General features: G+C 39.7%; 1 protein-coding gene across 2 annotated transcripts in view; it reads right to left on the reverse strand.

Moving 5' to 3' along the window:
• The window catches only part of PCLO (piccolo presynaptic cytomatrix protein), a 548,662-nt gene that overhangs the window by 289,376 nt on the left and 235,069 nt on the right, over positions 1-24,217 (reverse strand). For both annotated transcript variants that reach the window (XM_038373536.2, XM_038373500.2), the window contains exons 4-5: positions 13,319-14,167; positions 69-5,178 (exon numbers count right to left, since the gene is read on the reverse strand). In XM_038373536.2, the coding sequence (XP_038229464.1) occupies positions 69-5,178; positions 13,319-14,167 (5,959 nt within the window). The remainder of the gene's footprint in view (positions 1-68; positions 5,179-13,318; positions 14,168-24,217) is intronic.

A 24,217-nucleotide genomic window follows, 5' to 3' on the forward strand; every position in this document is an offset into this window, starting at 1 on the left:
TCCTGATATGAGATGAGGAACACCACAATTATATTTCAAAGAAAGATCTGCTGCTGTTTCATACTGACCTGTAGTGACTCTTCCAGAAGTTAGATCTACTGCTGCATCGGTTGTCCCAACTCGATAATCAAAGCTATTCTTGCTTTTGTACACAAAAAGACCAGCTTCTGATAAATTAGTGTCAGACATGGATGGTTTCATACCTCCAAATCCTCTGTACCCATATGGCCCTGAGCGATCATACTGATAATGGTCATCTCTGTAACCAAACCGATCTTCAGGCAGTGTGGTTGGAGGCTGCTGTGCTGTACAGCTACTGCCAAATGGCAATTTATAAACCACATCACAACAAACAGCTCTTCTCCCTGCAGTCAGATCAACGGGTTTTTCATCTTCTTCTATTACACTGGTGACAACTCCTGAAGTAACTTCATCCACTGTCACCACTGTTCTGTGGGATTTTGTGGTGCTAAGGTCAACTGCTCCACTTTCCATTAGCTCCTGGGATGTGGAGACATCAGTCCAACCATTTGTCATACCAACAAGAGGTACAGTAACAGGTATTGCAGTAGCCCATGACACTGCATGTGTTGAAGTACCCAGGGATAAGTTTATTGGCACTTCATCTCTACCTGCAGAGAATGCCTGGCTGCCTGTTACTCTATATGCAGGCTCAAAATGTTTTGACGTTGTCAGCTGCAGTGGTGTTGTCATTGCATGCCCCAGATCTACAAGGCTCTCTGTACTTGATGTGTAACTTACAGCAGCTGTGCAGGTCATTATCGTTACCGTTTCTGAGACTAGTGCTAGAGAGGGTTCTGCAGCTGACACAGTGCTAAGATTTATGATAGCTGGTTGGACTGCACTTACTGGCCGCCCACATATATCACTTGACATAGTTTGTCTTCTCACATCCATGGGAGCAGCAGACAGATCCATACAGCTGTCTGTCATTTCAATATCCATTTTAGTTAAAGTACGAAGGTCAATAACGTCACCAAAGAGATGGAATCTTCCATTCTCTCTACACCTAGGAGGCTCACCTATATGTGTTGGCTCTGGAGGTATAGTAACGGAGACACTACCTAAACCAACAGTGGGAACTGAGCTTTTAACCACAGATACTGTGGTTTTGGTCACCTCTGTTGTTATTAACTGTGTTACCGAACTGGGGACTGTTTCAAAAGTTGATTGTGCTGTGACAGGAACAGTGGAAAGTGTCTGCAAAGCACCTGAAACAAACATACTGTGATCTGCCATACTTTGAATCTCCATAGCTTTCATAGATGGAGTAAATAGAGGCTGCACATTTTGGGGAAGCTGTTCCTTAGAGGATGATCCTAAAGGCCAACTGGTAATAGCTTGACTAGTTATAGACTCTGTGGGAGTTCCAGGTTCAGATGGTAATGTGATAACAACATAGGTTTCCTGCGAGGGTTTGGTCAGCCTTGGTGAAGATTTGTTAGAGTGTGGAGACAAAGGGGACGTAGGGGATGTGAACTTGCACTCTGCTGAAGAGACCAAATTCAAAGTCATACTTGTCAATGACAAACCTGTTGGTTTTGGCTGTTTCTCTGCTTGCTGATGAGCAGCTGTTGGTAGCTGAGGAACTGCTGGCTTAGGAGCAATTGGAGGCTTAGTTACCTCAAGGGGCCTGTGACTGAACACAAGCCCCGCTGGAATTAAGGATGGCTTGGGTGGCACAGGAGGTGGTGTCGGGGTGTATATTTTTGGGGCAGATGCCACGTTGTTCTTTAACACCTCTGTGGCCTCTCCGGCTATACTAGTAACTGAAGGTGTCACTGCAGGAGCTGTTGTCACTGGAACCTTAACCTGTGGCTTCTTTTTGGGATAAATAGCTGGCTTTGGTGGAGTAGGCGGAGGTAATGGTAGGGGAGGCGGAGGTGGTGGAGGAGGAGGGGGTGGAGGTGGTGGAGGTGGTTGGGCTGAAGAATCCAAAGAAGAGCTTCTAAAAAATGAGAATACTTTGGATGTTACAGTAGGAACTGAAGAAGCAATAGATGGTAATGCAGACACTGTGCTGGTCTTAGTAATTGTAGCATGGGTAGTAGATACAGAGGATGTGACTGGGGCTGGCTCTGATGTTATACACACAGGAGGTTGTTCAGATGCTGCCTCTGACAAGTTAATCCTTGTCATGTCAAACACAGCTCCTTTGTGTACATCCTCAGAAAGTACTTTATCAATTCCAACATCAGCTGAACCTTTAATTTTTCTGTCTGTGTCTTTTTCTGGTTTGGGTGAATCAAAGGTAGTGGAGTCAGAACCATATTGCTTGGGTTTTATAGCCATAGTTGTGATGACAGAAGGTGCATCTTCAGGCAAAGAAATTTCACCATGATCCACACTTGCCATATCTGTGGATACAACTGTCTTTTTAGGAGGTACAGTAACAGGTTCATAAGGTGTGCTTATTTCAGAATATTCTTTTGTGAAACTTAAGGGAACTTGAGCTATTGCACTGATACCTTCAGAATGTACTAATTTACCTACAACATCTGCTATGTCTACATAACCTGCAGTTGTGCTATCTATTCCTGTAATAGGTGATGAGCTATCAGTGGTACAAATTGAAGATGTAGATGATGTTAGAGAAGGTGTATCATAAGGTAAAACTGATGTCGCACTTTCTGATGCCTCAGAGTAGGTCAACATTGACGTTTCATGTGAAATGATTTCCTGAACTTCTCTGGCATAATCTGTTAGGTATTCATCTTCTATTTCTTCTGTAGTAAAGTGCTGAGTTATTTTAACATCTGGAATAGAAAGCACTGTGCTGCTGACTGAAGCTGTATCTGAAACTGTCATAGGAGCACTTGACGCTAAAGATTCACCATACACTATATCTCCAACTAAAAATACATTTGTATCTGGCGCAGGAATTAAATCAGATGTCGGCTGAGTTGGACTGGAGCCTGGCGTTAGCTGCATTCTTTGTCGTTTCATAAGCTCCTCATAAGCAGCATCTGCATCTAACAACTGCTTTTCCTCAGTGGTGGAAGTTACTACACTGTCAAGTACAACTATCTCATGACTTTCTGGTATAATGTAAGAACTAGACACAATGTCTTCTTGAGGCACAATTGAATGCAAAGGCTCTACACTGTAATAGTCTCTCTGTCGATCTACAATTTTCTGCATAGTTTCTTCATAAATCTGATCTGGAGGTTTTATTTTTTTCTCTCTCCCTCTCTGCTGAATAAATTCACTACTTTCATCTTGTCTCATTACAAGATTAGCATCAATAGTTCCATTATGTGTGTCCTCTACTAAAGATTCATAAATATAATCCTCTATTAACATGCCACCATATAAAGAGTCTTTTTCAAACACTTCTTTTTCATTTGCACTTTGAAATAGTTTGGATTTATGGGATTTGTGCATCATTTCCTCATATACCTCTTCAGCACTTTTTAATGTTTTTTGGCTACTTTCTTCTTTTAGGACCCCAACAGGTTGTTCATCTGTTGGAGAATATAAAGAGACAGCTGTAGGCAACTTATAAACCTTTTGCACTTCTATTATTTTTTCTGGGCTGATTTCAAATCCTTCAGGATCTGACTCAATACTTGGTGAATATTCAGAACAGGAAGATCGGTGCAGCTCCTCCATTTCTGCTGCCTGTCGTAACTCTTCTGTTGGAGATGCATCTTCAATAGGAGAAAGATTACTTGGTGGGGTCTTTGGACGTTCCCGTCTTCTCTGTGCTCTTAGTTCATCTTTGTCTTTCTTAGATTTTTTGCTAGAACTCTTTCTTTGCTGCTGTTCTAATTCACGTTGTTTCTCTTGTTCCTTTAGCAGCTCTTCTTCCTCCCTTAGCTCCTCTTCTTCTGAAGAGTCTTCAATGGTGGGAAGAAGAGGACCATGTGACCGGTGTCTGGCTTTGCGCTGCTGTTTGCTTTCTCCTCCCATTTTTTTGTGACTAGGACTGCTGTCACTATCTTCATCAAGAGATGACACAGATGTGGGAGATGTACCTGGAGTAAAACTGGAGGCATGCAAACTAGAAGACCCTTCTCCCCTGGATCTGTCTTCTGGTGAATCTGTAAGACTCTCCATCTCTAGCTCTGGCTCTTCATCAAAATATAAGCTACCCTTCTGTGGTTCAGATTCCTCAGAATATGTATTTGTTATTGTGCTGTTGAGTTCTATTGTTTTGAAACGTCTAAGACCTCCGCCTCCTCCAGTTACAGTGAGTTCTTCACTGTCTTGACTTTTGGTTTCCCTATATTTTGGTTCTGGGCTTTCATCAAAAGTTTCATCATCATCATCATCATCATCATGCCATGAGTGACGTCTTCCAGCATCCTCATCATAGGTTGTGCTACTTTTTCGCATCATCCTTCTATGTTTTCCAGCTGTCCCTTTAGCTTTGACTTTCACTTCTTCCTTCTTTTGGCTTTCAATTACACTGATTTCTTTAAGCTGGTTCCTAATGAATTCATCATCTTCAGAACCTGAGGCATCTTCATCAGCACTCATTTCTATAATCTGTTTTCGAATGAAGTCTTCATCATCACCTGATCCTAGACTGTCTTCTCGTTTGTACTCATCACTACTTGAAGAGCCAACACTAGTTCGTCTTTTTCTCCTTGGGACAGGTGAGTTTTCACTCTCACTGCTGTCTTCTACAGAATCATAGCGTTGCCTTCTTGTTGATATATCATCTACTGCATCCGTCTTTTCCTTATAGTCTTTCTGAGTTGGAACACTTTGTTTTCCATCTTCTTCAAGACCTTCTTCATCTTCTTCTTGAATGTCTTCCAGATCCTCCTCATCTGAACTGTAAGGTTCTGGAGTCATTGGCAAAGGCTTTGTTCTATGTGGATCCTTTGTTTGTTCGCCATATATACCATAAAGGTCTTTGGTCTTCCCAGACTCTTCCTCAGCAAGTGTACTTGCCTGAGCTTCCAAAATTGATAGAACTGTACTTTCCAACTTGGCAAGATCTGAGGGGCTTGAAGGACTGCATTCTTGTGAAAAAGTATCTTTTTTAGAAAGTTCCTTGAGTAAATCTTTTTCATCACTGGGGATAAGACTTGGAATTTCACCAAGTGAACTTGATATCCCATCAGAAGAATACCCAGTGTCACTCAGACCTTGTGGACTTCTCTGTTGCTGAGAGATTGATGTGTCTGATTTGTCAACCTCCTGCTCCTAGAAAATAAATATGTATATATGTATATATCAATTCTTAATGTTGCCAGGCATTACATACACGACTTTTTCTCAAAGAAGAGTTAATATCCCCATTATGATAAGAAGTATTTTAAACCAGAAGATCAAACGATAAATTAATGAAACACTAATTTTGGTATGCAAAGCTCTTAAAACATTTTTAAAAAATCCTCAAATTATGAGATTTTTTTCAATTTAATCTAATTATGCTTTGCATGACAGTTCACACAGGCAACTGATTTGATCATGTTAGGCATTTAAGGATGATCTTTTATTTTTACACATAAATAAATACTGTAGTCCTCTAGCTTTCAGAACACTTTCTAATTATAGTCTGTTGCATAGTAGTAGATGATCAATGCAAGGTTTTGATGTGGTTTATATCACATTTAGTTTAAATGTGGTTTTTATCACCTAGGATACAAAGCTGACTAAGTAGTTGTAGATATAGTAGAACAGGGATTCCTATATCTTAGCCTGCAGCATTTCTGGCATCTACTGCCTTCTTTCCCGATGTAATCTCCCATTCCCAAGAATAACCTCACCTGCCAGAACGATGGACCTTCGGTTTCTGCCTCACAGTGCTGAACTCTCTAGCATGAAGCAGAATGCATGAAATATTGAAGTGAGTGATGGGCTCTGGAACACCACAGGAACTACTACCTGTCAGAGTGCACAAAAATTCAACTTGGAGGAATTTTCCCAATACAGAAGCCAATGTGCTCTAGGTTCTTTGGTAATGTAGGTAGGTGCTGCTGCTAGAAAAGTGGAGTCATAAGGAGAAAAACAGGAAGGCCAGCCAATGATTTGAAGAGAAGAGAAAAAAGCCTACGGGGCAGACACACCTAACTCAAAACAAAAACAACCCAATCTTCCCAGTTGTAATAGCTTTCCTTATCACTAGTTAAAAGTTCCTGACTACCATCCTAACTTCCAGAACTTTCCATACATGACCAAGTGCTTCTAGCCCCCTTTCAAGGTGACAAAACCATCCATCTATCCCTTGTGGCAATACCTTCACCCCAAGGATCCCCCTGTTTCTGAATGAGACTTATCCCCCAAACTCTCTCCCCAAAATTCCTACACCTCCTAGTGACAAGGGCACCCAAGCCACCTCTCCATCCAGCTAATAAAATATGTCATCCTCCCCTAAATGACAGGCACCCATCCTGCCTCCTAGCTGACAACATATCCCACTTTTCACTGACAAGTGTCCCTACCTCCACTGGAATCTTGAAAGCCACTGTCCAAAATAGCGTGTGCCCAAATATCTCATATCAATAGCGTGTGCCCAAATATCTGATATCAGGATCGATGCCATTGTATTTTCTAAGGCATGTGCCACAAGAAGTACTCACTTCTTTTGGTTTTAGAGTAGCAGCCATGTTAGTCTGTATCCGCAAAAACAAAAGGAGTACTTGTGGCACCTCAGAGACTAAAAAATTTATTTGAGCATAAGCTTTCGTGAGCTACAGTTCACTTCATTGGATGCATTCCACTTCTTTTGACAATTCTGGTGATAACTCTGACACTTAAATGCTATTGAGAATTAATCTATTGGACTCCAAACATTTTTTGTTCAGTAACAATTGGGAAATCAGTATGACCCAGGTCACCATTTATCTCTCCTTACTCAGGGAAAAGTACTCTGGAAATCAACAGGCCCTTAATGACAGCATCACATCTAATCTCCGTATAAGGTCCACACTAAAGTATAACTTTTTTTAAAAAAACAGCTTTGCCTGTTTTCTTTCCTTTTTCCAACAAAGCAAGCATTTAAAGGAAATTTTTCAGAGCATGTCTATGTCCTATTTTAGCCATCTGAACTTTTTCATGAGGTTTTCACATCTAAGGTATATCTGCACTTGGAGATCGGGGTGTGAGTCCCACCTCAACGAGACATACTCGTAAGGGCATTGATTGAGCAACCATGCTAAAAATAGAGTGTAAATGCAGCAGTATGAGCTGCAGGATGGGCCAGCCACCGTCAGTATGTGCTTAGGGTCTCCCATGGGCTTGTACTCGGGGCAGCTATGCCTCCTGCCATTGCACTACTCCAGCTAGATTCTGTTTTTAGCTCTCTACTGCGATGAGAACTAGCATGACTATACCTCCTTGACACCCCCAGCTTAAAGTGTAGACATACCCCTGAAACTTTATACCTCCTCATTCAAAATCTATCTGTAATAATTTATTTATTTTAGCTTTTATAAGATAGAGGCTTACCTGGATAAATTTTATGAGATACTAAATTAAAACATTGACCATGATCAAACAGACTCCTAGGGCTTGACTGCCTCACTGGGTCCCATTGGTGAAAGCCAATGGAACCTGGGCTGTAGGTTCCTGGCTGTGGAAAATCCTCCCAGAAGGGACAGTCGCCTCTGTTTTGCTGTGGTCTGGAGCCAGTAAGCATAGACCAGAAAGGATGAGCGGTCAGGGCAGCCAGGAGATGGACTGATTCAAGCACATCCCCTTGTAACTGCTGCTGTCAGGGCTATCTATGGAGTCCAAACTGTAATTTATCCCCTGCTATCCCCTGACAGAACAAGTTAAGAGAGCTAGAGGTATTTCTACTGCTTGTCATTCCAGGGTTGAACACCGCCAGTCCAAGCTCTGTTGTGCCCTTTGGTCCCTTGCCTAGAAAGGGACTCTTATAATCACTGTATAACAAATGAGATGACAGCTTATAAACATTTAGTCTCTAATCCACAATAAGCGTTCTTACTGCATTCTCTGCACAGAGCTCCCGTTGCTACCAGTGGGAGCTCTGCTCATGAAATTGCGCAGTCTGTAATAGAGTCCTGCATTGTGCAGAGGAGTTCCACATTGCACAACCGGGGAGCAGAATTTGCTCTAAAATATTAAGGTGCTTCTATTAGTGATAAGACTATATGTATGAGATTTTTAAAAATCCACTATGGGAGGAGCACAATTTACAAGAATTTAGTTTATGCCTTACGCCCATGTGTACAGTTGCGTGTCTGGTGATACAAATCATGCAAATATAATAAGACACATCATAGAGTTCTGAAGCAACATACATCTAATTTACCTGTGATGCATCATTGCATGCCTCATATCACTTCTTACATTCAAGGCAATTATAATTGTAGAACAACTGGTTTAGATGAATGCTGATATTTGAAGGAAAATACCGTGCATGCGAGGGCTATGTAGGTGGGATGGTGAAATTACTGTTACCACTGTCAGAGAACAATATTAGGTGCCTGAAGTTGATGGCAAACATATAACTGCTTCACTGTCAAAACTAGGAGGGACTCAGGTTCATACAGTCAAGCTCAGCAGGCCTTCCGGAATGGTGTACAAACCTACAGGGCCTTCTCTCTGTAAGCTTGCCAATTTAAACCCTGCTTAAATTGCCAATTTAAACCATAACTCAATGGTGATGTCTTTCTATTGGCATAGGACAAGATTATTTTTCCATGGAGTTGGACTAACCTGCTAGAGAGGCTACATTCCTATGAAAATTAAAGATGTGTAGGAGGTACCTATATTACAGCAACGAAACCCTCTGTTTACAATTCTAAACCTCTACAGCCTTAGAGGCAGGTATGGCCGAACAGCTGGAGCAGTTGACTGAGACTCAGGAGACCTGGGTTCTCTCCTTGGTTCTGCCACTCACCTGCTGGACAGTCTTGAGGAAGTCACTTTACCTGTGTGTTAACTAGAGGTGGTGTGTCTGTTACCCAATCTGTTAAAGGGGGATGGTGATACTGCCTCCCTTTGACAAGCACTGTATAAGAGCTAGGTATTATTAACTATTTCCTGTGAGTTTTTCATTTTCAAAATCCCCCTTATTCTTACATATTTATCCATCACGCAGATTCTGACAATGTTGTTCAAGGTATCTCTTTATAATATTCCCTGGTATAGTAGGAATGATATTACCAAGTAGACAGCGTAATATTTAAATGTTTTGTGGCTAAATTGCTTACAGATGTCAAATTATTTAGATTAAATTAGAATATTGTTCAAAAGAAAATGAATGTTTAAAAAGGTATGCTATGTAAATTTTCTAAGACTGAGTCATTCTTACAAGGATTAAGAATAGACCTGTGGAGAGAATGGAAACTCTATTTTGTTAAGGAGCTGGAGATTTAAAAAACTATTTTCGTTCTGATTAGGAATTAAACCCGAAAATTTTGAAATTCTCTGAGAAATAATTTTTTTAGAAGTAGTAGTTTTGGGTTGGTAAAAACCTTTTTTTTAAATAAAATATAATATAGTACAAAATAAAAAATAAATCATAACAAAAAGACATTTTGAAAGGAAAAAATTGCAACATTTCTTTATAACTTCAAAACAGGATGTTTCAATAGTGTTGGAACTTTTATTCAATTAAATGAAATTCTGGCAAAATTGATGAAATTTTGTAAATTGTTTATTGTCAACAGAACTGAATTCTCCAATGGAAAATGTTCTGGTCAAAGTTTTTCTGAATCAGGTCTAATTAAGAAACAATGACTTACTAGAAAGACCAGTGGTTGTGTAAGATTTTAACCAATGAGAAGAACATACACATTTTGGCAACTGTATATTTGCTAAGATACATCAAATTTTACAAACCAGTAAGTGATTCTTTGACATCAAAGGAGTCACTTATCACCCTAAAGTGCTGGAGAAAAAGGGTATGGTGTTTTGGTCCCTTTGAATTTGTCCAGTCTCCTCCCTTATTACAGCTGGTCAAAAGTGCTCACTTTTTTATGCAATATTTTCCAAAGGTCTTGAGTAAATATTTTGGGTAAAATAAATTAATCATAATATTGAAAAATTATGACCAGCTCTACTTTCTCAATATGTCCAGGCGCTCAGAGAAAAGCCCCTTATAAACTGGTCTTTCATTCTTCATTCCCCATCTTTCTTTTTTTTTTTCCCTACTGTTCCTCATTCTTGTCAACTGCTGGAAATGGCCCATTTGATTGTCACTACCGAAGGTTTTTTTTCTCTACTGCTGGTAATAGCTCACCTTAACTGATCACTCTCGTTATAGTGTGTATGGTAACACCCATTGTTTCATGTTCTCTGTATGTATAAATATCTTCTTATTATATGTTCCATTCTATGCATCCGATGAAGTGGGCTGTAGCCCACAAAAGCTTATGCTCAAATAAATTTGTTAGTCTCTAAGGTGCCACAAGTACTCCTGTTCTTATTACTGACTCAGTGGCTTTGGGCAAGTCCTTCAGAATCTGATCCAAAGCCCAGTGAAGCATTTCCATTGATGTTACTGGGCTGTGGATGAGGACCTTAACCTTTGTATGGGTATGTATATGTTGCAGTCGGAGGTGTGATGACAGCACATGTAAACACACCCAATATAACTTTAATCTAGCTAGTGCAAGTACCAACCGCAGTGAAGCTGTGGCTGCACAGGTGTCAGCATGGGCTAGCCACCCGTGTAAGTACCCAGGGTTCCAGCTGGGCTTGTACAGACCATGCTGAAGCCTGCTGTTGTGACTTCACTAATGGTACTCATGCTAGCTTGATTAAAGCTAACTCAGATCACGTGCTGAAACCACGCACCTTGGCTGCAATGTATGTTTTAATTTCACTCTCTGTTAAATGGGAATACTAATATTGATCTATCTCATGGGAATACTGTGAGAATTAATTAATGTTTGCACAGAGATAGCAAACTGCATATAGCAACTGTAAGTGCTAAAATTTATTACCTTTTCACTCAAATCCCTACTTTAAAAATACTTCTTACAGAAATCCTTTAAACTCTTCCTCTCCAAAATTCATTTTAAAAATATTCTGCACTGCCTGGAGATTGACCTGCACCAAATCAAGATGTGTAAATGTGCAATCTACTCAAATTGTTATATTCTGTTTTACTTAGATTACAAGAGCTCTGGGCAAGATTGTATCTCCTGCCGTTTGTTGTACTTCAGAGAAAACGTTAATGGGGTTCAATAAATAACAATAAATTATCATAATTGCTTTTAGGAAACAAAATAACAGATGTACAATTTATTTCCTTATTGGTAGAAACTAAGAAGGATTTCCCCGGTGATCAAAGAAAGGAAAGGAAAAAAATAATGTAATCCTTACTTTTAAAAATTGGTATTCTTTATCAAAATGTGTGTTGTTTCAAAGAGTTCTGGTTTTTATAAATAAATAATAATAATTATATATATAAGTAGCTCCTTTCATGTGTGCAACTCCAGATGCTTTACAAATATTAACTAAGTAAAGGCCAAAGCTTCACTCTGGTAATGTGGAGTACATATTTAACATCATATTCATTTTACAGATCAGTAAAGTGAGGTACAGAAGGCTAAATCCCATTCACCTTATTCATTCCAGTAGTCTCCTTGATTGTAATAAGTATTCAGTGGTACTATCACAAGAATAAAGTGAGCAAGTTTTCTATACAGAAATCAAGTGAAACACCATGATTACACTATGAGTGTAAGAAGTAGAAACTCTGGAATCTCAGACCTATGTCCTAAACACTAGGCAACATCTTTTAGTGTTTGCATACAAAATACAAAATGAAATTATAGAAATTGAAGAATCGGGCTGGTTGAAAATTATCCATCAAAAATGTTGTTTGACAGAAAATTGGATTTTTCATAAAACAAAATATTTTGTGAAAAAGCATCTCTTGTCCATGGAAAATTCTGATTTTTGTTGAAAAATCAAATGCCCCCAAATGAAATATTTCAGCAAAAAATTAAAATTTGTTGTTTTGGATATCCTGCCACTGTGCCTCATGAGAGTTGTAGTCCCATTTCCTTACAGCCCCATCCTTCTTTGTAGACTGGGCTCCCATTTTTAAAATGCATCTTCTCATCTCCCATGATGCATCATGGCTAGGACTCCCGTGATGCAATTACCTCTCCTCACCACAAGGGGAAACCATGGTGTATCATGTTAGATGTAGTCCAGCCAGGGAGTCTGTCTGACAGAAGAGAATGGGAGTATGAGGCACCCAAATTGCAACTCCCACTACAACTACATTTCCAAATCAAGCTCTCTCAGTTTTCAGCCAAAATATTTTGGTGGGTTTTGTTGAAAAATAGACCAGCTCTATTTGGAAGCTTTATATCATTCCTGGCAGACATGAAAGAATTTCCTTTTACCCACCCCAATACTTTTGTAATGAATGATCATTCACTAGTTCAAGGTTAATTAGAAAGAGCACAATTTTTCATCTCCCACAAAATACACATAAATCATTTCTTTAGCCACATTTAGTTAATGAATGGCTTAACAATTACTGTACATACAGCAAATGTGTCTGTACAGTGCAGTCAGGTATATCAGTTTGTACATGCTAACACTCATTGATTTATGTGAATGGAAGTCCATATATAACTTGTATTTGAAAACATGCAATTTTCCACAAGAGAAGGAAATAAGTTATACAGTGTGGATGAGTTATATATTATGTATGTAAATTTACTACAAAAAATAGCAATAATCCTGTACTGGGATCTAGTATTGCAGACTCCTGTAACATGCAAATCCCATTTGCCGTTGGTGGGCCAATGCAATCCTGCATGGACATAAAATCTGTATTAGCAAATCTCAAAGTAGGATGAAGGCCCATGAAATCAGCACGTTTGCCCACCATTTCCAGACTAAGAAATATAGCTATTTTATAATTTATACTGGTCACTTCCTCCAAATCAAATTCTCTACAGCAAAAAATAATCAAGAGATCAGTGAAAACAGTCATTAACAGAGTGAAACATTGTTGCAGCTTGGTTCCTCCAGGGATTGAGATCTATGAAATGTGTGTATCAGCTTCAATGATTAAAACTAAACAAAAGCCTAAAGGAATCTATAACAGCCATTAAAAAAAGACAAAGGTTTGAATCTGACTTCAAAAAAGCAATTTTGGTTTAGTGTCTGTTCTGAACTATAGAGATTGAAAATTATGCAAATTCAAATGAAAAACCACACAAGGGCACTATGCACCTGTTGTGCAAATCCCTACTGACAGGAGTCATCACCCTTACCAGTGAGAGTCATCCCATGTCATTGCAATGGCTTTGAGAATAAGGACCACTCACATAAGTAAGGGTTTGCAGAAGCAGGTCCTTTATTGCCTACTGTAGCAAACGGAAAAGAAAAAAAATCTTACTGTTTTTTCTTTCACTGTTTCCACACGATCAGGTCTTGACAAAGGTGCTACTTGAGCTAGGGTTTCTTCTTTCTGAATTTTTTCATGTTTCGATGCCATTTGTGGAATCCCAGTGGTCAAATCTTCCTTCTTAATCTCCTCTTGTTTTTTAACCTGCAATTCCTCAGGAGGTACTTTGATTTCTAACTTCAGTTTGATATCTTGTCCTTTAGTCTCAATGATGACATCTTCTTTGTTGTCCTCTGGGGGGGATGGTTTCTCTTCTGGGAGTACACCTTTTTTGTCTTCTTCCAATTTGCTTATAAGTTGCTTTGCATCTGAACTTATCTCTAGAGGAATTTTATCCACTGATGACGTCTTTGCCAGTTTCCCCTGTTGATGTTTTGGATCCTCCTTCTGTATTCCCTGGTGAATTTTATCAGCTGAGGGTTTCCTTGCCAGTTTCCCCTGCTGAAGTTTTGGAGCTTCCTTCTGAATTGCTTGCTGGATTTTATCAGCTGATGGTATCTTAACCAGTTTCCCCAGCTGGAATTTTGGATCTTCCTTCTGAATCCCCTGCTGGATTTTATCAGCTGAAAGTGTCTTTGCCAATTTCCCCTGCAAAAGCCTTGGAACTTTCTTCTGAATTACTGGTTCTTCTTTTGATTTTTCAACTATTTGGGTAGGCAGTGCTGCAGTTTTCTGAGGGTGATCTGACTTGGTTGGCGTAGGTTGGCTCTGAGGAACAACAGATGGTTTGGATACCAATTGTGAAGGGGCAGCCATTGGAGGTGGCATTTTGCCCACATCCCCAAGTTGTCCTGATATTGCTCTTTGTCTCTGGCAGTTTAAGCACAGCCATTCTTGTACCTATAACATAACAAACAACATTAAATAAAATAAATATTTTTGAAAGTAAAATCATATTGTGCTTTTGGCTGTTACTATTGTCACTACAGTACTTGTAATCCAAATCCTATGCACATCATACACAATTATTTTCCTGGTTCCCATAGATAGCTCTTGCTGGAAGACTCACACCATTCATTTAAACCATACAGAATGCAACAATTTAATGTATCCAAAGTAACTGGAGGGAATAAATACACTTGAAAATTCTATCTTTCATCCAAAATATTGCTGTCCTTTTCTAGAAAGCTTGCCCATATATGCCCAACATCTAAAACCTATCAAAGCCTCTTATACAAATTGAGACAATGCCTTCCTCTATGATTGTTCATCATCATAATAGGATGGTCTGTCTGTTTAATGGACTGCTTTGGACTTTTGTTTATCTGTTTTTCCGATAGAGATTAGTTATTTTTCTCTATTCTGGATTTTTTAGTTTTGTGTGGTAAAAGTGTGTGTGTGTGAGAGACAATGGGATATGAATGAAAGATAGATCATCCTTCTTTTGTTTTCTTCCTTTTGTAAATCGTTGCTGCATTCTGTCTCTCTTTCTACCTACCTTTCTCAGAAAACTAGGAAAAGGACAAATGGCAAATGGGCACCCGTGTATAAACTCATGTTGATGGTTGCCTGGTTACAGAAGAGTCAGATTGCTTTCAGCAGCACTTGGCTATAGTTGCAGCAGGTTTGAAATGGGAACCTGAGATATAGTAAACAGTATAAAAAACCCAGAAACCTCTGGAGAAGGAGTTAGCCTTGAAGCTTTAATTTAGAGCCAGCTAATGAGCCCCATTATTGGACCAAGATCCTTAGGCTGTAAATTACGGAAACCTTTGTTGTGTGTTTCTTTTTGTTCTTTTCAGCAAGACAGGGGAAGGCCTTATAGATTCAATTTCTTTTACCACATTTGGACTGGAGCTCCTATTTTCTTCATAGCGCCAACCCAGCGGCTTAGTGTCTGTTCAAACACCTATGACTCGGAGGGTGTTTTTTTGGAAACATATAATATAATAAACAGAGAAATAACAGTGATTGTAATAATATATTAGAAAACAGTGGCTGAAGAACAGAGACCCCTTAAATTTCTACATCAAAGATATGCTTCAGATAATTTTAGAATTGAAGGATTCTTGCCAAAAAAAAAAAAAAGGTCTTTAAAAGCTAATCATACAATCACAGAGGTAGAGCTGGAAGGGATTATGTTACTGATCTGTGAAGAAAAAAGAAAAATGTGCATCCAATTCTGCAAGGTGTCCAGGGCCAGATTTACAAAGGTATTGAGGCACCCAAAGATCTAGATTGATGCCTAATGGCTAGGCTTCTAACTGTCACTGACAGGCAATGAGACATAGGTGTCTATTTCACTGTGGTACTTTTGTAAATACCACTAAGTGCCGATCTGCATGTTTTGGCACCTAAATCCCTTTGTAAATCTGGGTCTCAAATACTAAGCACCTCACATGAGGTGCTCAGCCTTGTATTCTTCTTCTCTTTCCATAATACAGTTTATATTTTGCTCTGTCATACTCAAGAATGGTCGCAACTGAACATTAAACAGATTAAAATTAGCAATTGCCATGTCATTTTGTTTCTGTTCTTACAGGCCATTTATGAAATCTTACAAGGCCAAGAATAATAACTGGAATTCTGTTAAGCATTCCACCAATATCTTGCTGGCTCTAAGCCAAAACAGAATTAGAAAATATGTGAAATAATAAGAATTGTAAATTATTTTTTAGAATTGCATATGAAAAGAGTGTTACATGTGAATCAAACACTCTTATACAAGCTAAACTGCAAGCACAATTACAAGGTATGAAGAAGTGAGTGTTTAATATTTAAAATAGAAGTAGCCTTCTTTGTCAGCAAATAGATCATTATGTTCCTAGCACTCAAAATGAGGGAATAATATGTCTGCACTTTAGCATGGTTCACATATTTTGTCTAAAAATTGCATTTACCTACCTATTATTTTACTTTTCATTACAATGCCCCACACACGAGTATTAGTAATTGTCACTGACACAGAAGCACATAAAGCATTTGAAATAATTGGTAATTTTTCCTCAATAAAGACTGCAATATCTAATGCTTTACTGAGTCATCTGTAGCTTCTTATATTGATTTCTATAAGAAGCTAATCAGGACACTCACATAAAAGCCTGATCCAACTCCCACTGAAAGTAAAAGAAAGGCTCCCATTGACTTCAGTGGACACAGGATCAGACCCTTAACTCAAAATTAGAGAATGTGTGTACATGTGCATGTGACAGTTTATGGTCAGGTCTCCACTACAGACTTATATTGGTATAGCTACTTTGCTCTGGGTGTGTATCGTCGTCATACCAACCTACCCCCCTGTGTAGACAGCACTATGTCAGCGGGAGAGCTTCTCCCATCGACACAGCTATTGCCTTTCAGAAAGGTGGATTAACTATGCCTTCTCGTTAGCAAAGGAGCATCTTCACTAAAGCGCTTCAGCAACATTTTAAGTGTAGACCTGCCCTCACTATAAATAAAAATTTGGCCCAGTGCTAATGCAGACTCCAACACTTGCTCCTTAAACAAAAAAAAACAGAGAATGCTCTCCACTCACCTCTCAGGCAACAAGCTTTACAACTAGAGAGGTTATTTTGCCTGAATGAACTCGGGTCAATGGCCCCCACCATTTCAGCCTCCTCCATTTTAAATGCTAACCCAAGCCCATCAACAGCCATGGTCTTACACAGTAAGAAAAACCATCTCCAAAGTAATGCAAGCTACCTAGAGTCATAAAGTCATAGAGTTTAAGGTAAGAAGGGACCACAAGATCATTCAGTTTGACGTCCTGTACATCACAGGCTATCAATGCCACTCAGCACCCACCACAAACCCAACAACTGAAATTAGACTAAAGTACTAGAGCCCTCAGAAAACTAAACTATTGTATGTCACAGGCAGAGAATAGGAGGTACTGCGGTTCACCAGTGCCCAAGGCCCCCATACAGGAGGGGATTGATTAGATGAGATACATCGAGATGATCCTGGCAAATGATCTAACTATCAGGTTAGCTGAACAAACCTTCGGCTCTCTTACCATCTTTCAAGATTTTAATCCTGAGATTTGCAATAATTCGTCTTTTTCTTAAAGACTCAGATTCTACAGTCATGTGAATATGTTAGAATCTCAGATGTATTTTTATTTTAAGGTACATTTTTAGCCTGCATGGTTGGGGAGAAAAGCATTATAATGTGACCCCAGTGTAACATAAGGAGGCACAAAACCAGAATACAAATAAAAGGAACCAAAATGTATTTTTGTAATTGGTCTGATGATTCAGAAGCCAATCTAATGATTTTTGGGGCCTGTAGTGAGGCAGGGTGGCCTCCCTCTGAGCTAGAGGGGGACAACCTACCCTCCCCATCCCACATGGATAGAGACAGGACTGCCTCACCCCTCCCACCGGAAGTACGACACCAGAACAGGAAATATAAAGGGTGGGGCCTCCTGCTCAGTTGAGGCTGAGACACCGAGGGAGACAGACATTTCTGGCTGCTGACCCTGCTGCTGAGGTCAGTGATGCCCTGCCATGGGACACCAACCCAGAAGAGGCAGATGGCGCCCCGCGAATCCAGGTACACCCTGAGGGAAGGGGAGGAAGTGGCCCAGGAGCAGCCAACCTTAGTCTGGCTGCAGCTTTGCCTCAGCCACTGTGTTGTGGTTGGGATCCCTGCTGACCCAGTGGCAGACCCACTCCGACACTTTTAGGGCTCTTGGTCAGGATCCGGTGGAATAGGATGGGTCCAGACTCCTCCTGCCACCACCAGGGCCTGGGTTTATTGGTTGTCCGCCGAAGCTAGGATGGGCTGATCCATGGGCTTGCCCTGTCTCTGAACCATGAGACCGGGCTAATTGACTACTGGGTTTGCTCTGGCTCTCCAACAAGAGAACAGAGCTCACTGACTCCTGGGCTTGCCCGGTCTCTGAATCAAGAAACCAGAGCTAACTGGCTACTGGGTTTTTCCCCAACTCTGCTGCAAGCGTCCAGAGCAAATCAACTGCTCGGTTCCTCTGGCTCTGCTGCAAGAGCGCAGAGCTGAGTGATTACTGGGTGTGCCCTGCCTCTGCTGCAAGAGACTAGGGCCAGTTGGCTATGGCATTTGCCCGATCCCTGCTTAAAGGGCCCTAGGGCTACAGCTTGTTGACTGTCCAGCCCAGCCTCGGGGTGAGGTGTGCTGGCTCCTGAGAGAACCTGCTCCTGCATAATCGGCCAAAGCTAGCTGCCTATCTGGGAACTCAACCTCATTAGGCCCATCGGGATACTAACGCCAAACTGCTAGGTCCCCAATACTAGGCCGAGATCCCAGTGATGGAGGCGGGGTGGCCTCCCTCTGACCCAGAGGGGGAGGACTGACCACCACCGACTATGCTGCCAGACTCATGAGTTTGGAACATTTGGGGTTGGAGGTCCTCCATGAGCTATATCCTTTGCTTGTGTAAATCAGTGTTGTTCCACTGAAGTCAATAGACCTATGTGATTTATACCAGCTGAGAATTTGGCCTCACATTATGCTTGATGTATACTAAATTTATTATATGCTCAGACTCTTTATGAATAAGTTTACTGTATTCCACCTCAAGGTAGCAAGCTGTTGTTGCTAATATCCCATAGTATTAACATATGAATTGTATTTATGTACGGAGTATAATCCAATATGTTGCTGATGTGGTATAAAAGTTCTTAATGATTATTGCTCTGTGGAGACCATTCCATTTGCTGAAATTTGCTTTCATTCCAATTTGGTTTTGAAACCTACCTGGTTTCCTGCCCGCTCATCTGCAGCATCGACCCTGGAAGGCCTAAGATCCTTGACTCTGGGATACTCTGCCTGGCAGGCTGCCCTAGAGACAGGCAGGATAGCTGGCAGGAAACTATCAGACTCTTATGTGGTTTCTGGAGGAACTTTGTCAAAATCTAACCGTCTCTGCAAAACATTTTGATTTCAGTGAATCGGCAATTTCTAAAGCTCTATTAATAATCCATTGGCACTTTTTGTTGCATATACCTGAGCTTAGTACAGTCCTAGTTTTTACAGAATTTATATCTTCAGCATCTCACACCATAATGTTGGGTATGATTCTGAAAGACCTATGTTCATTGAACAGCCATTGACTTCAGGGGCTGTGCCATGTGCGGAGGGCATTGCAGGACTGAGCCTTGAGGAAGACTGATTTCAGAGTAGCAGCCATGTTAGTCTGTATTCGCAAAAAGAAAAGGAGTACTTGTGGCACCTTAGAGACTAACAAATTTATTTGAGCATAAGCTTTCGTGAGCTACAGCTCACTTCATCGGATGCATTTGGTGGAAAATACAGAGGGGAGATTGATATACACACACAGACAACATGAAACAATGGGTTTATCATACACACTGTAAGGAGAGTGATCACTTAAGATAAGCCATCACCAGCAGCAGGGGGGGGGAAAGGAGGAAAACCTTTCATGGTGATAAGCAAGGTAGGCTATTTCCAGCAGTTAACAAGAATATCTGAGGAACAGTGGGGGGTGGGGTGGGGTGGGGGGGAGAAATACCATGGGGAAATAGTTTTACTTTGTGTAATGACTCATCCATTCCCAGTCTCTATTCAAGCCTAAGTTAATTGTACCAGTTTGCAAATTAATTCCAATTCAGCAGTCTCTCGTTGGAGTCTGTTTTTGAAGCTTTTTTGTTGAAGGACAGCCACTCCTAGGTCTGTAATCGTGTGACCAGAGAGATTAAAGCGTTCTCCAACTGGTTTTTGAATGTTATAATTCTTGACGTCTGATTTGGGTCCATTCATTTTTTTACATAGAGACTGTCCAGTTTGACCAATGTACATGGCAGAGGGGCAATGCTGGCACATGATGGCATATATCACATTGGTAGATGCGCAGGTGAACGAGCCTCTGATAGTGTGGCTGATGTGATTAGGCCCTATGATGGTGTCCCCTTAATAGATATGTGGACAGAGTTGGCAACGGGCTTTGTTGCAAGGATAGGTTCCTGGGTTAGTGGTTCTGTTGTGTGGTTGCTGGTGAGTATTTGCTTCAGATTGGGGGGCTGTCTGTAAGGAAGGACTGGCCTGTCTCCCAAGATTGTGAGAGTGATTGGTCGTCCTTCAGGATAGGTTGTAGATCCTCTGCCATGTACATTGGTCAAACAATGTAAAAACAAAACACTTGGCGCTCCATACTCCCTAATTGCTTCTCATGTTTTCCCTCTTACTAACCAAAGATATCCCTATGTCCTCAATCCTCCACAATTCCAATCCCATCTATATCTCTGTGTTAATATCTTAACATGTCAGTTCCACTCCTTGCTTTGCCAATTATGCCAGTCCCTCTTATCTGCTTCCTCTCCAACCGTTATCATGCTGCCCCTACTTCTTCCCAGTTCTGAGTCATCAATCCACTATCCTCTCTCCACTTCAATCCTTCATCAAGACACTTCTTGTGCAGTGCCCACATGAAATTAGTCAGTAATTTCAATAATGTTACTGATATATTCAAAATCAGAATACAAAACAACCCAGTCACTCCCTCCTCTGGGCTTCCCTGTGCATGCTGTCTATTCTGTGTCTGCTTTGCTTACATTATAAACTCTCCAAGGCAGGGACTGTCTGCATTTTTTGCCTCATTTTGTCAAGCCCATAAGAAGATAAAAATATAAAATAAGCTGATGAGATAAATTGCTGATTTTTTAAATTGTCTGTCTTTAGGATAAAAAGGTAAATTTGTGACACATGTAATTCCACTACAGCAAATTGAACTGCTCGTGTGAGTATGGGTTAAAGACTCCCCATCTTTCTCCTCGCAGTCTCTGGTTATGTTTGCACCGAGTGATCAGTTCTCAGATTTCTCTAATGAACAAGTGGGGTAACATTCCTTTTCTAAAATGTGCAATTTTTAATAGCCTCTGAAATGCAAACTGCATTTTCAGAATCAGGTGTATATCTCATCACAATAAAGTTTATAAATCCTTTTATGTCAGATCTTGATTCCCTGTCAGAACCTGTAAAATCACATTCTGTACCATAAAGTCATATGCCTGAATTTTAGCCTTTTTTTTTCTCAGTTAACCTCATGCCATGAATACAAGCTTTTCCCCAGGGCTATATTTTCAGTTTGCCTGTCACCCCACATTTATTATGACTTGGGAAATGGACATCATCTTCCTTCAGCAGTCTTCACTGGATAATTCCTCTTGCTTCCTTTTGAATCCTTAAAGACTTTATACCCTTTTATCATCAAATTGGGTGTAGTAGTTATCAGTATTATAAACAACGCTAGTGTGCCTCAAAGTTCCGACTCCACAGCTCTTTCCTGTTTTATTGGGAATCCTGACAACCCTGTCCTGCTGGACATAGTAAAAGCAGCTGTTATACCTATTCTGCTTTCTTATATACAAATACCACCATGAAAAGGGCACATATCTAGCCATTCAATACTAATGTATTTTCTCTGTTTTTCAAGTCACGCAAGAGTTTCGGTACTGCAGTTCCTAGGCTCATGTATTCACATATCACAGTGTCAGAAAAGTTAAAGTTAAAGAAAATGTTGATCAGGTCAACTAATCCATCTCCCTGCCAGTGTAGGATTTTTATTAGAGTCTATAGAGTGATCCTTTATCCAGTCTAGTTTTAAATGCCTGGGGTACAACTATACTAAAGTTTTTACATGGAGTTAACTGATTGTCAGTTTGTTCTGGTCTACAAATATCTGTAGTTTAACCTAGAGATCATCCTAGAAAGTTTCCTTGGAATGTCTGAAACAAATGTTTATTCTTCCTGCTAGAAAAAAAAAGTATTACCATGAAGAGGAGCAACATAGAGAAATCATAGCAGCACCACTGAAAAATCACTGCTCCAAATCACTGACTTTAAAACATATGATACAATGAACACATTTGCGGAGACAAGCTACTTCTTATATAACCAAGCAACACACATTTATTGCAAGAAGACAAAAAAATCCATAATACATGAAAAGTGAGGAAAAAATTAGCCCTTTATTTTAGTTGAAAAAAAGAAGAATGAGGTCTCAGATGATCTGTAAAATATTTTCATTGCTATCAAAATATGCTTGCTTTTCTTTTGAGTTTGTAGTATACAGATTCTGAAGACTGTTTTTTTAGAAAGTACAGGTAACAAGACAATTGCATTTAAAAATATAACATTAATATTGCGCAGTCATATGGCTCAAAAACAACTTTAACCAGTATACTTTTTTGGAGGTAGTTTTAACATGTTTAATAATACTGAAGAAATTCACATCTTTGAATTGTACTACCAAGCCTCCCTGTTTCCGCCTCCAAATAAACACACTTGCTGGTTTGACTAAACTTGAAAGTTTGGATTAAAATAGGGTTGGAGGAGTTTAAAGTGCAATAGATTTCAAACAAGGTATTCTTATTCCAGAATAAGAGTGTTCACATGTGGGATTAATCAGGAAAAATACCATGTCTAAATAAGCCCTTCGTTTTAAAATGAAACTTTTTTTTCTATATAAAGTTGCTGTTAAGCTGTGGTTTTACTCTGAAAAATTACTATGAAAAATTCCATCTTCCTTTACAGCTTTGTTCCCTATGAATATTCAGTCATATCTACTGCCTTTAGTGATAAAAAATATATTTTCATACTTTTTACTCCTGTTACCATTGCAAACAGCTAAAATAGAGTGAGGTGGATTCTCTTTTTTCTTGGGTATCGGCAGAATTGTTTGCTATACCCTGATCAGATGCACACTCATTGAGGACAATGGGTTGGCATAATTGTTAAGCCTCCAGTTCGGCTAAGGGTTTATCAATACATGTAAGTCTCGCTGGCTTCAGTCAATGCAGTAAACATATCTGCTGAAGCCCAAGAAAAAACAGAATCCAGCTCACTCTCTTTTGGCTGTGTTAGCTCTACAGTGGTTTTAAACAGAAGTAAACAGCAATGAAAAGTTTCAGTGTTACCTGAGTAATACAAAACCGTCTGCCTAGTTAAGTCTACTGTTCCTGACAATGATGCTATTTGAACAGAAATGTAATGTTACCACAACACGCAGTCTGCTTGATTTTGCTATTCAGTGTATAAACTGTCTTTCTGCACTGTGCTGTAATGGGATTTACCTTTTTGATTTCTTGCCATCCAATAAGCAGTAATAAAAGTAGAAGCTATTGTACGATATGGCTAGCATCCAGACTCCCGTCTTAAATTATGAGAATGCTATTCAATTTGTGTTGTGCTGAAGGAAAAGCAGCTTTCCAAAAAAAACCCATTTTTGTTAATGTATTAAGGCTTCGTTTAGCTTGACATTTTTAGAGACGCTTTTTCTTGATTTACTTTATTTACCTTCAGTTTCTCTAGGTACTTTGGATTACTCTTTCTCTCATTAAAAAAATAATTTTAATTAATAAAGTGCATCTATAATCCTGTAGGTTAAGTGCAGACTAGCTAGAATTACTTTACTATTACTCGATAGGATAAAATTGAACAAATCTATTTAGACGGCTTTGTATTATTTATAACTGGGTGTTGCTCACAGGCCCCAGTCAAGGCTCCAACGCCAAGGCACTACACAAACAGGTAGGGAAAAATGGTCTCTGTCACCAAAGAATTTACTATTGAATTTGAAAGAAGATTAAACAAGTGTGTAACAAACAATAGGAGGAAAGGGAATGAAAATAATGACCAAATGACTGCAATTACATAGGTCACACAACTTGATTGTTCCAGATCATTTAAGATAATTATTTTTTAAAAATATAAACATCAACTAATTTAATTGCAGCTCAATCTAGCCAACATTAGTTGATCAATATGTTGTAGATGTGACAGGAGGAATGCATCTTGAGGAGGAATTTGAAGTGGAAATTAGCAGATTAGTTCAGGGATTAATTAGTTCCAAGTATAAAGGTCAGTTTGGCATTTTGTACAGAGATTTTCCCCCACACACAATCTAACTGCTATGTACAATCCTCCTAATCAGGACTCATCTTTTTTTCTAAA

Source organism: Dermochelys coriacea, chromosome 1 (genome assembly GCF_009764565.3).
Source record: "Dermochelys coriacea isolate rDerCor1 chromosome 1, rDerCor1.pri.v4, whole genome shotgun sequence".
In the NCBI taxonomy this organism is placed as follows: domain Eukaryota; kingdom Metazoa; phylum Chordata; order Testudines; family Dermochelyidae; genus Dermochelys; species Dermochelys coriacea.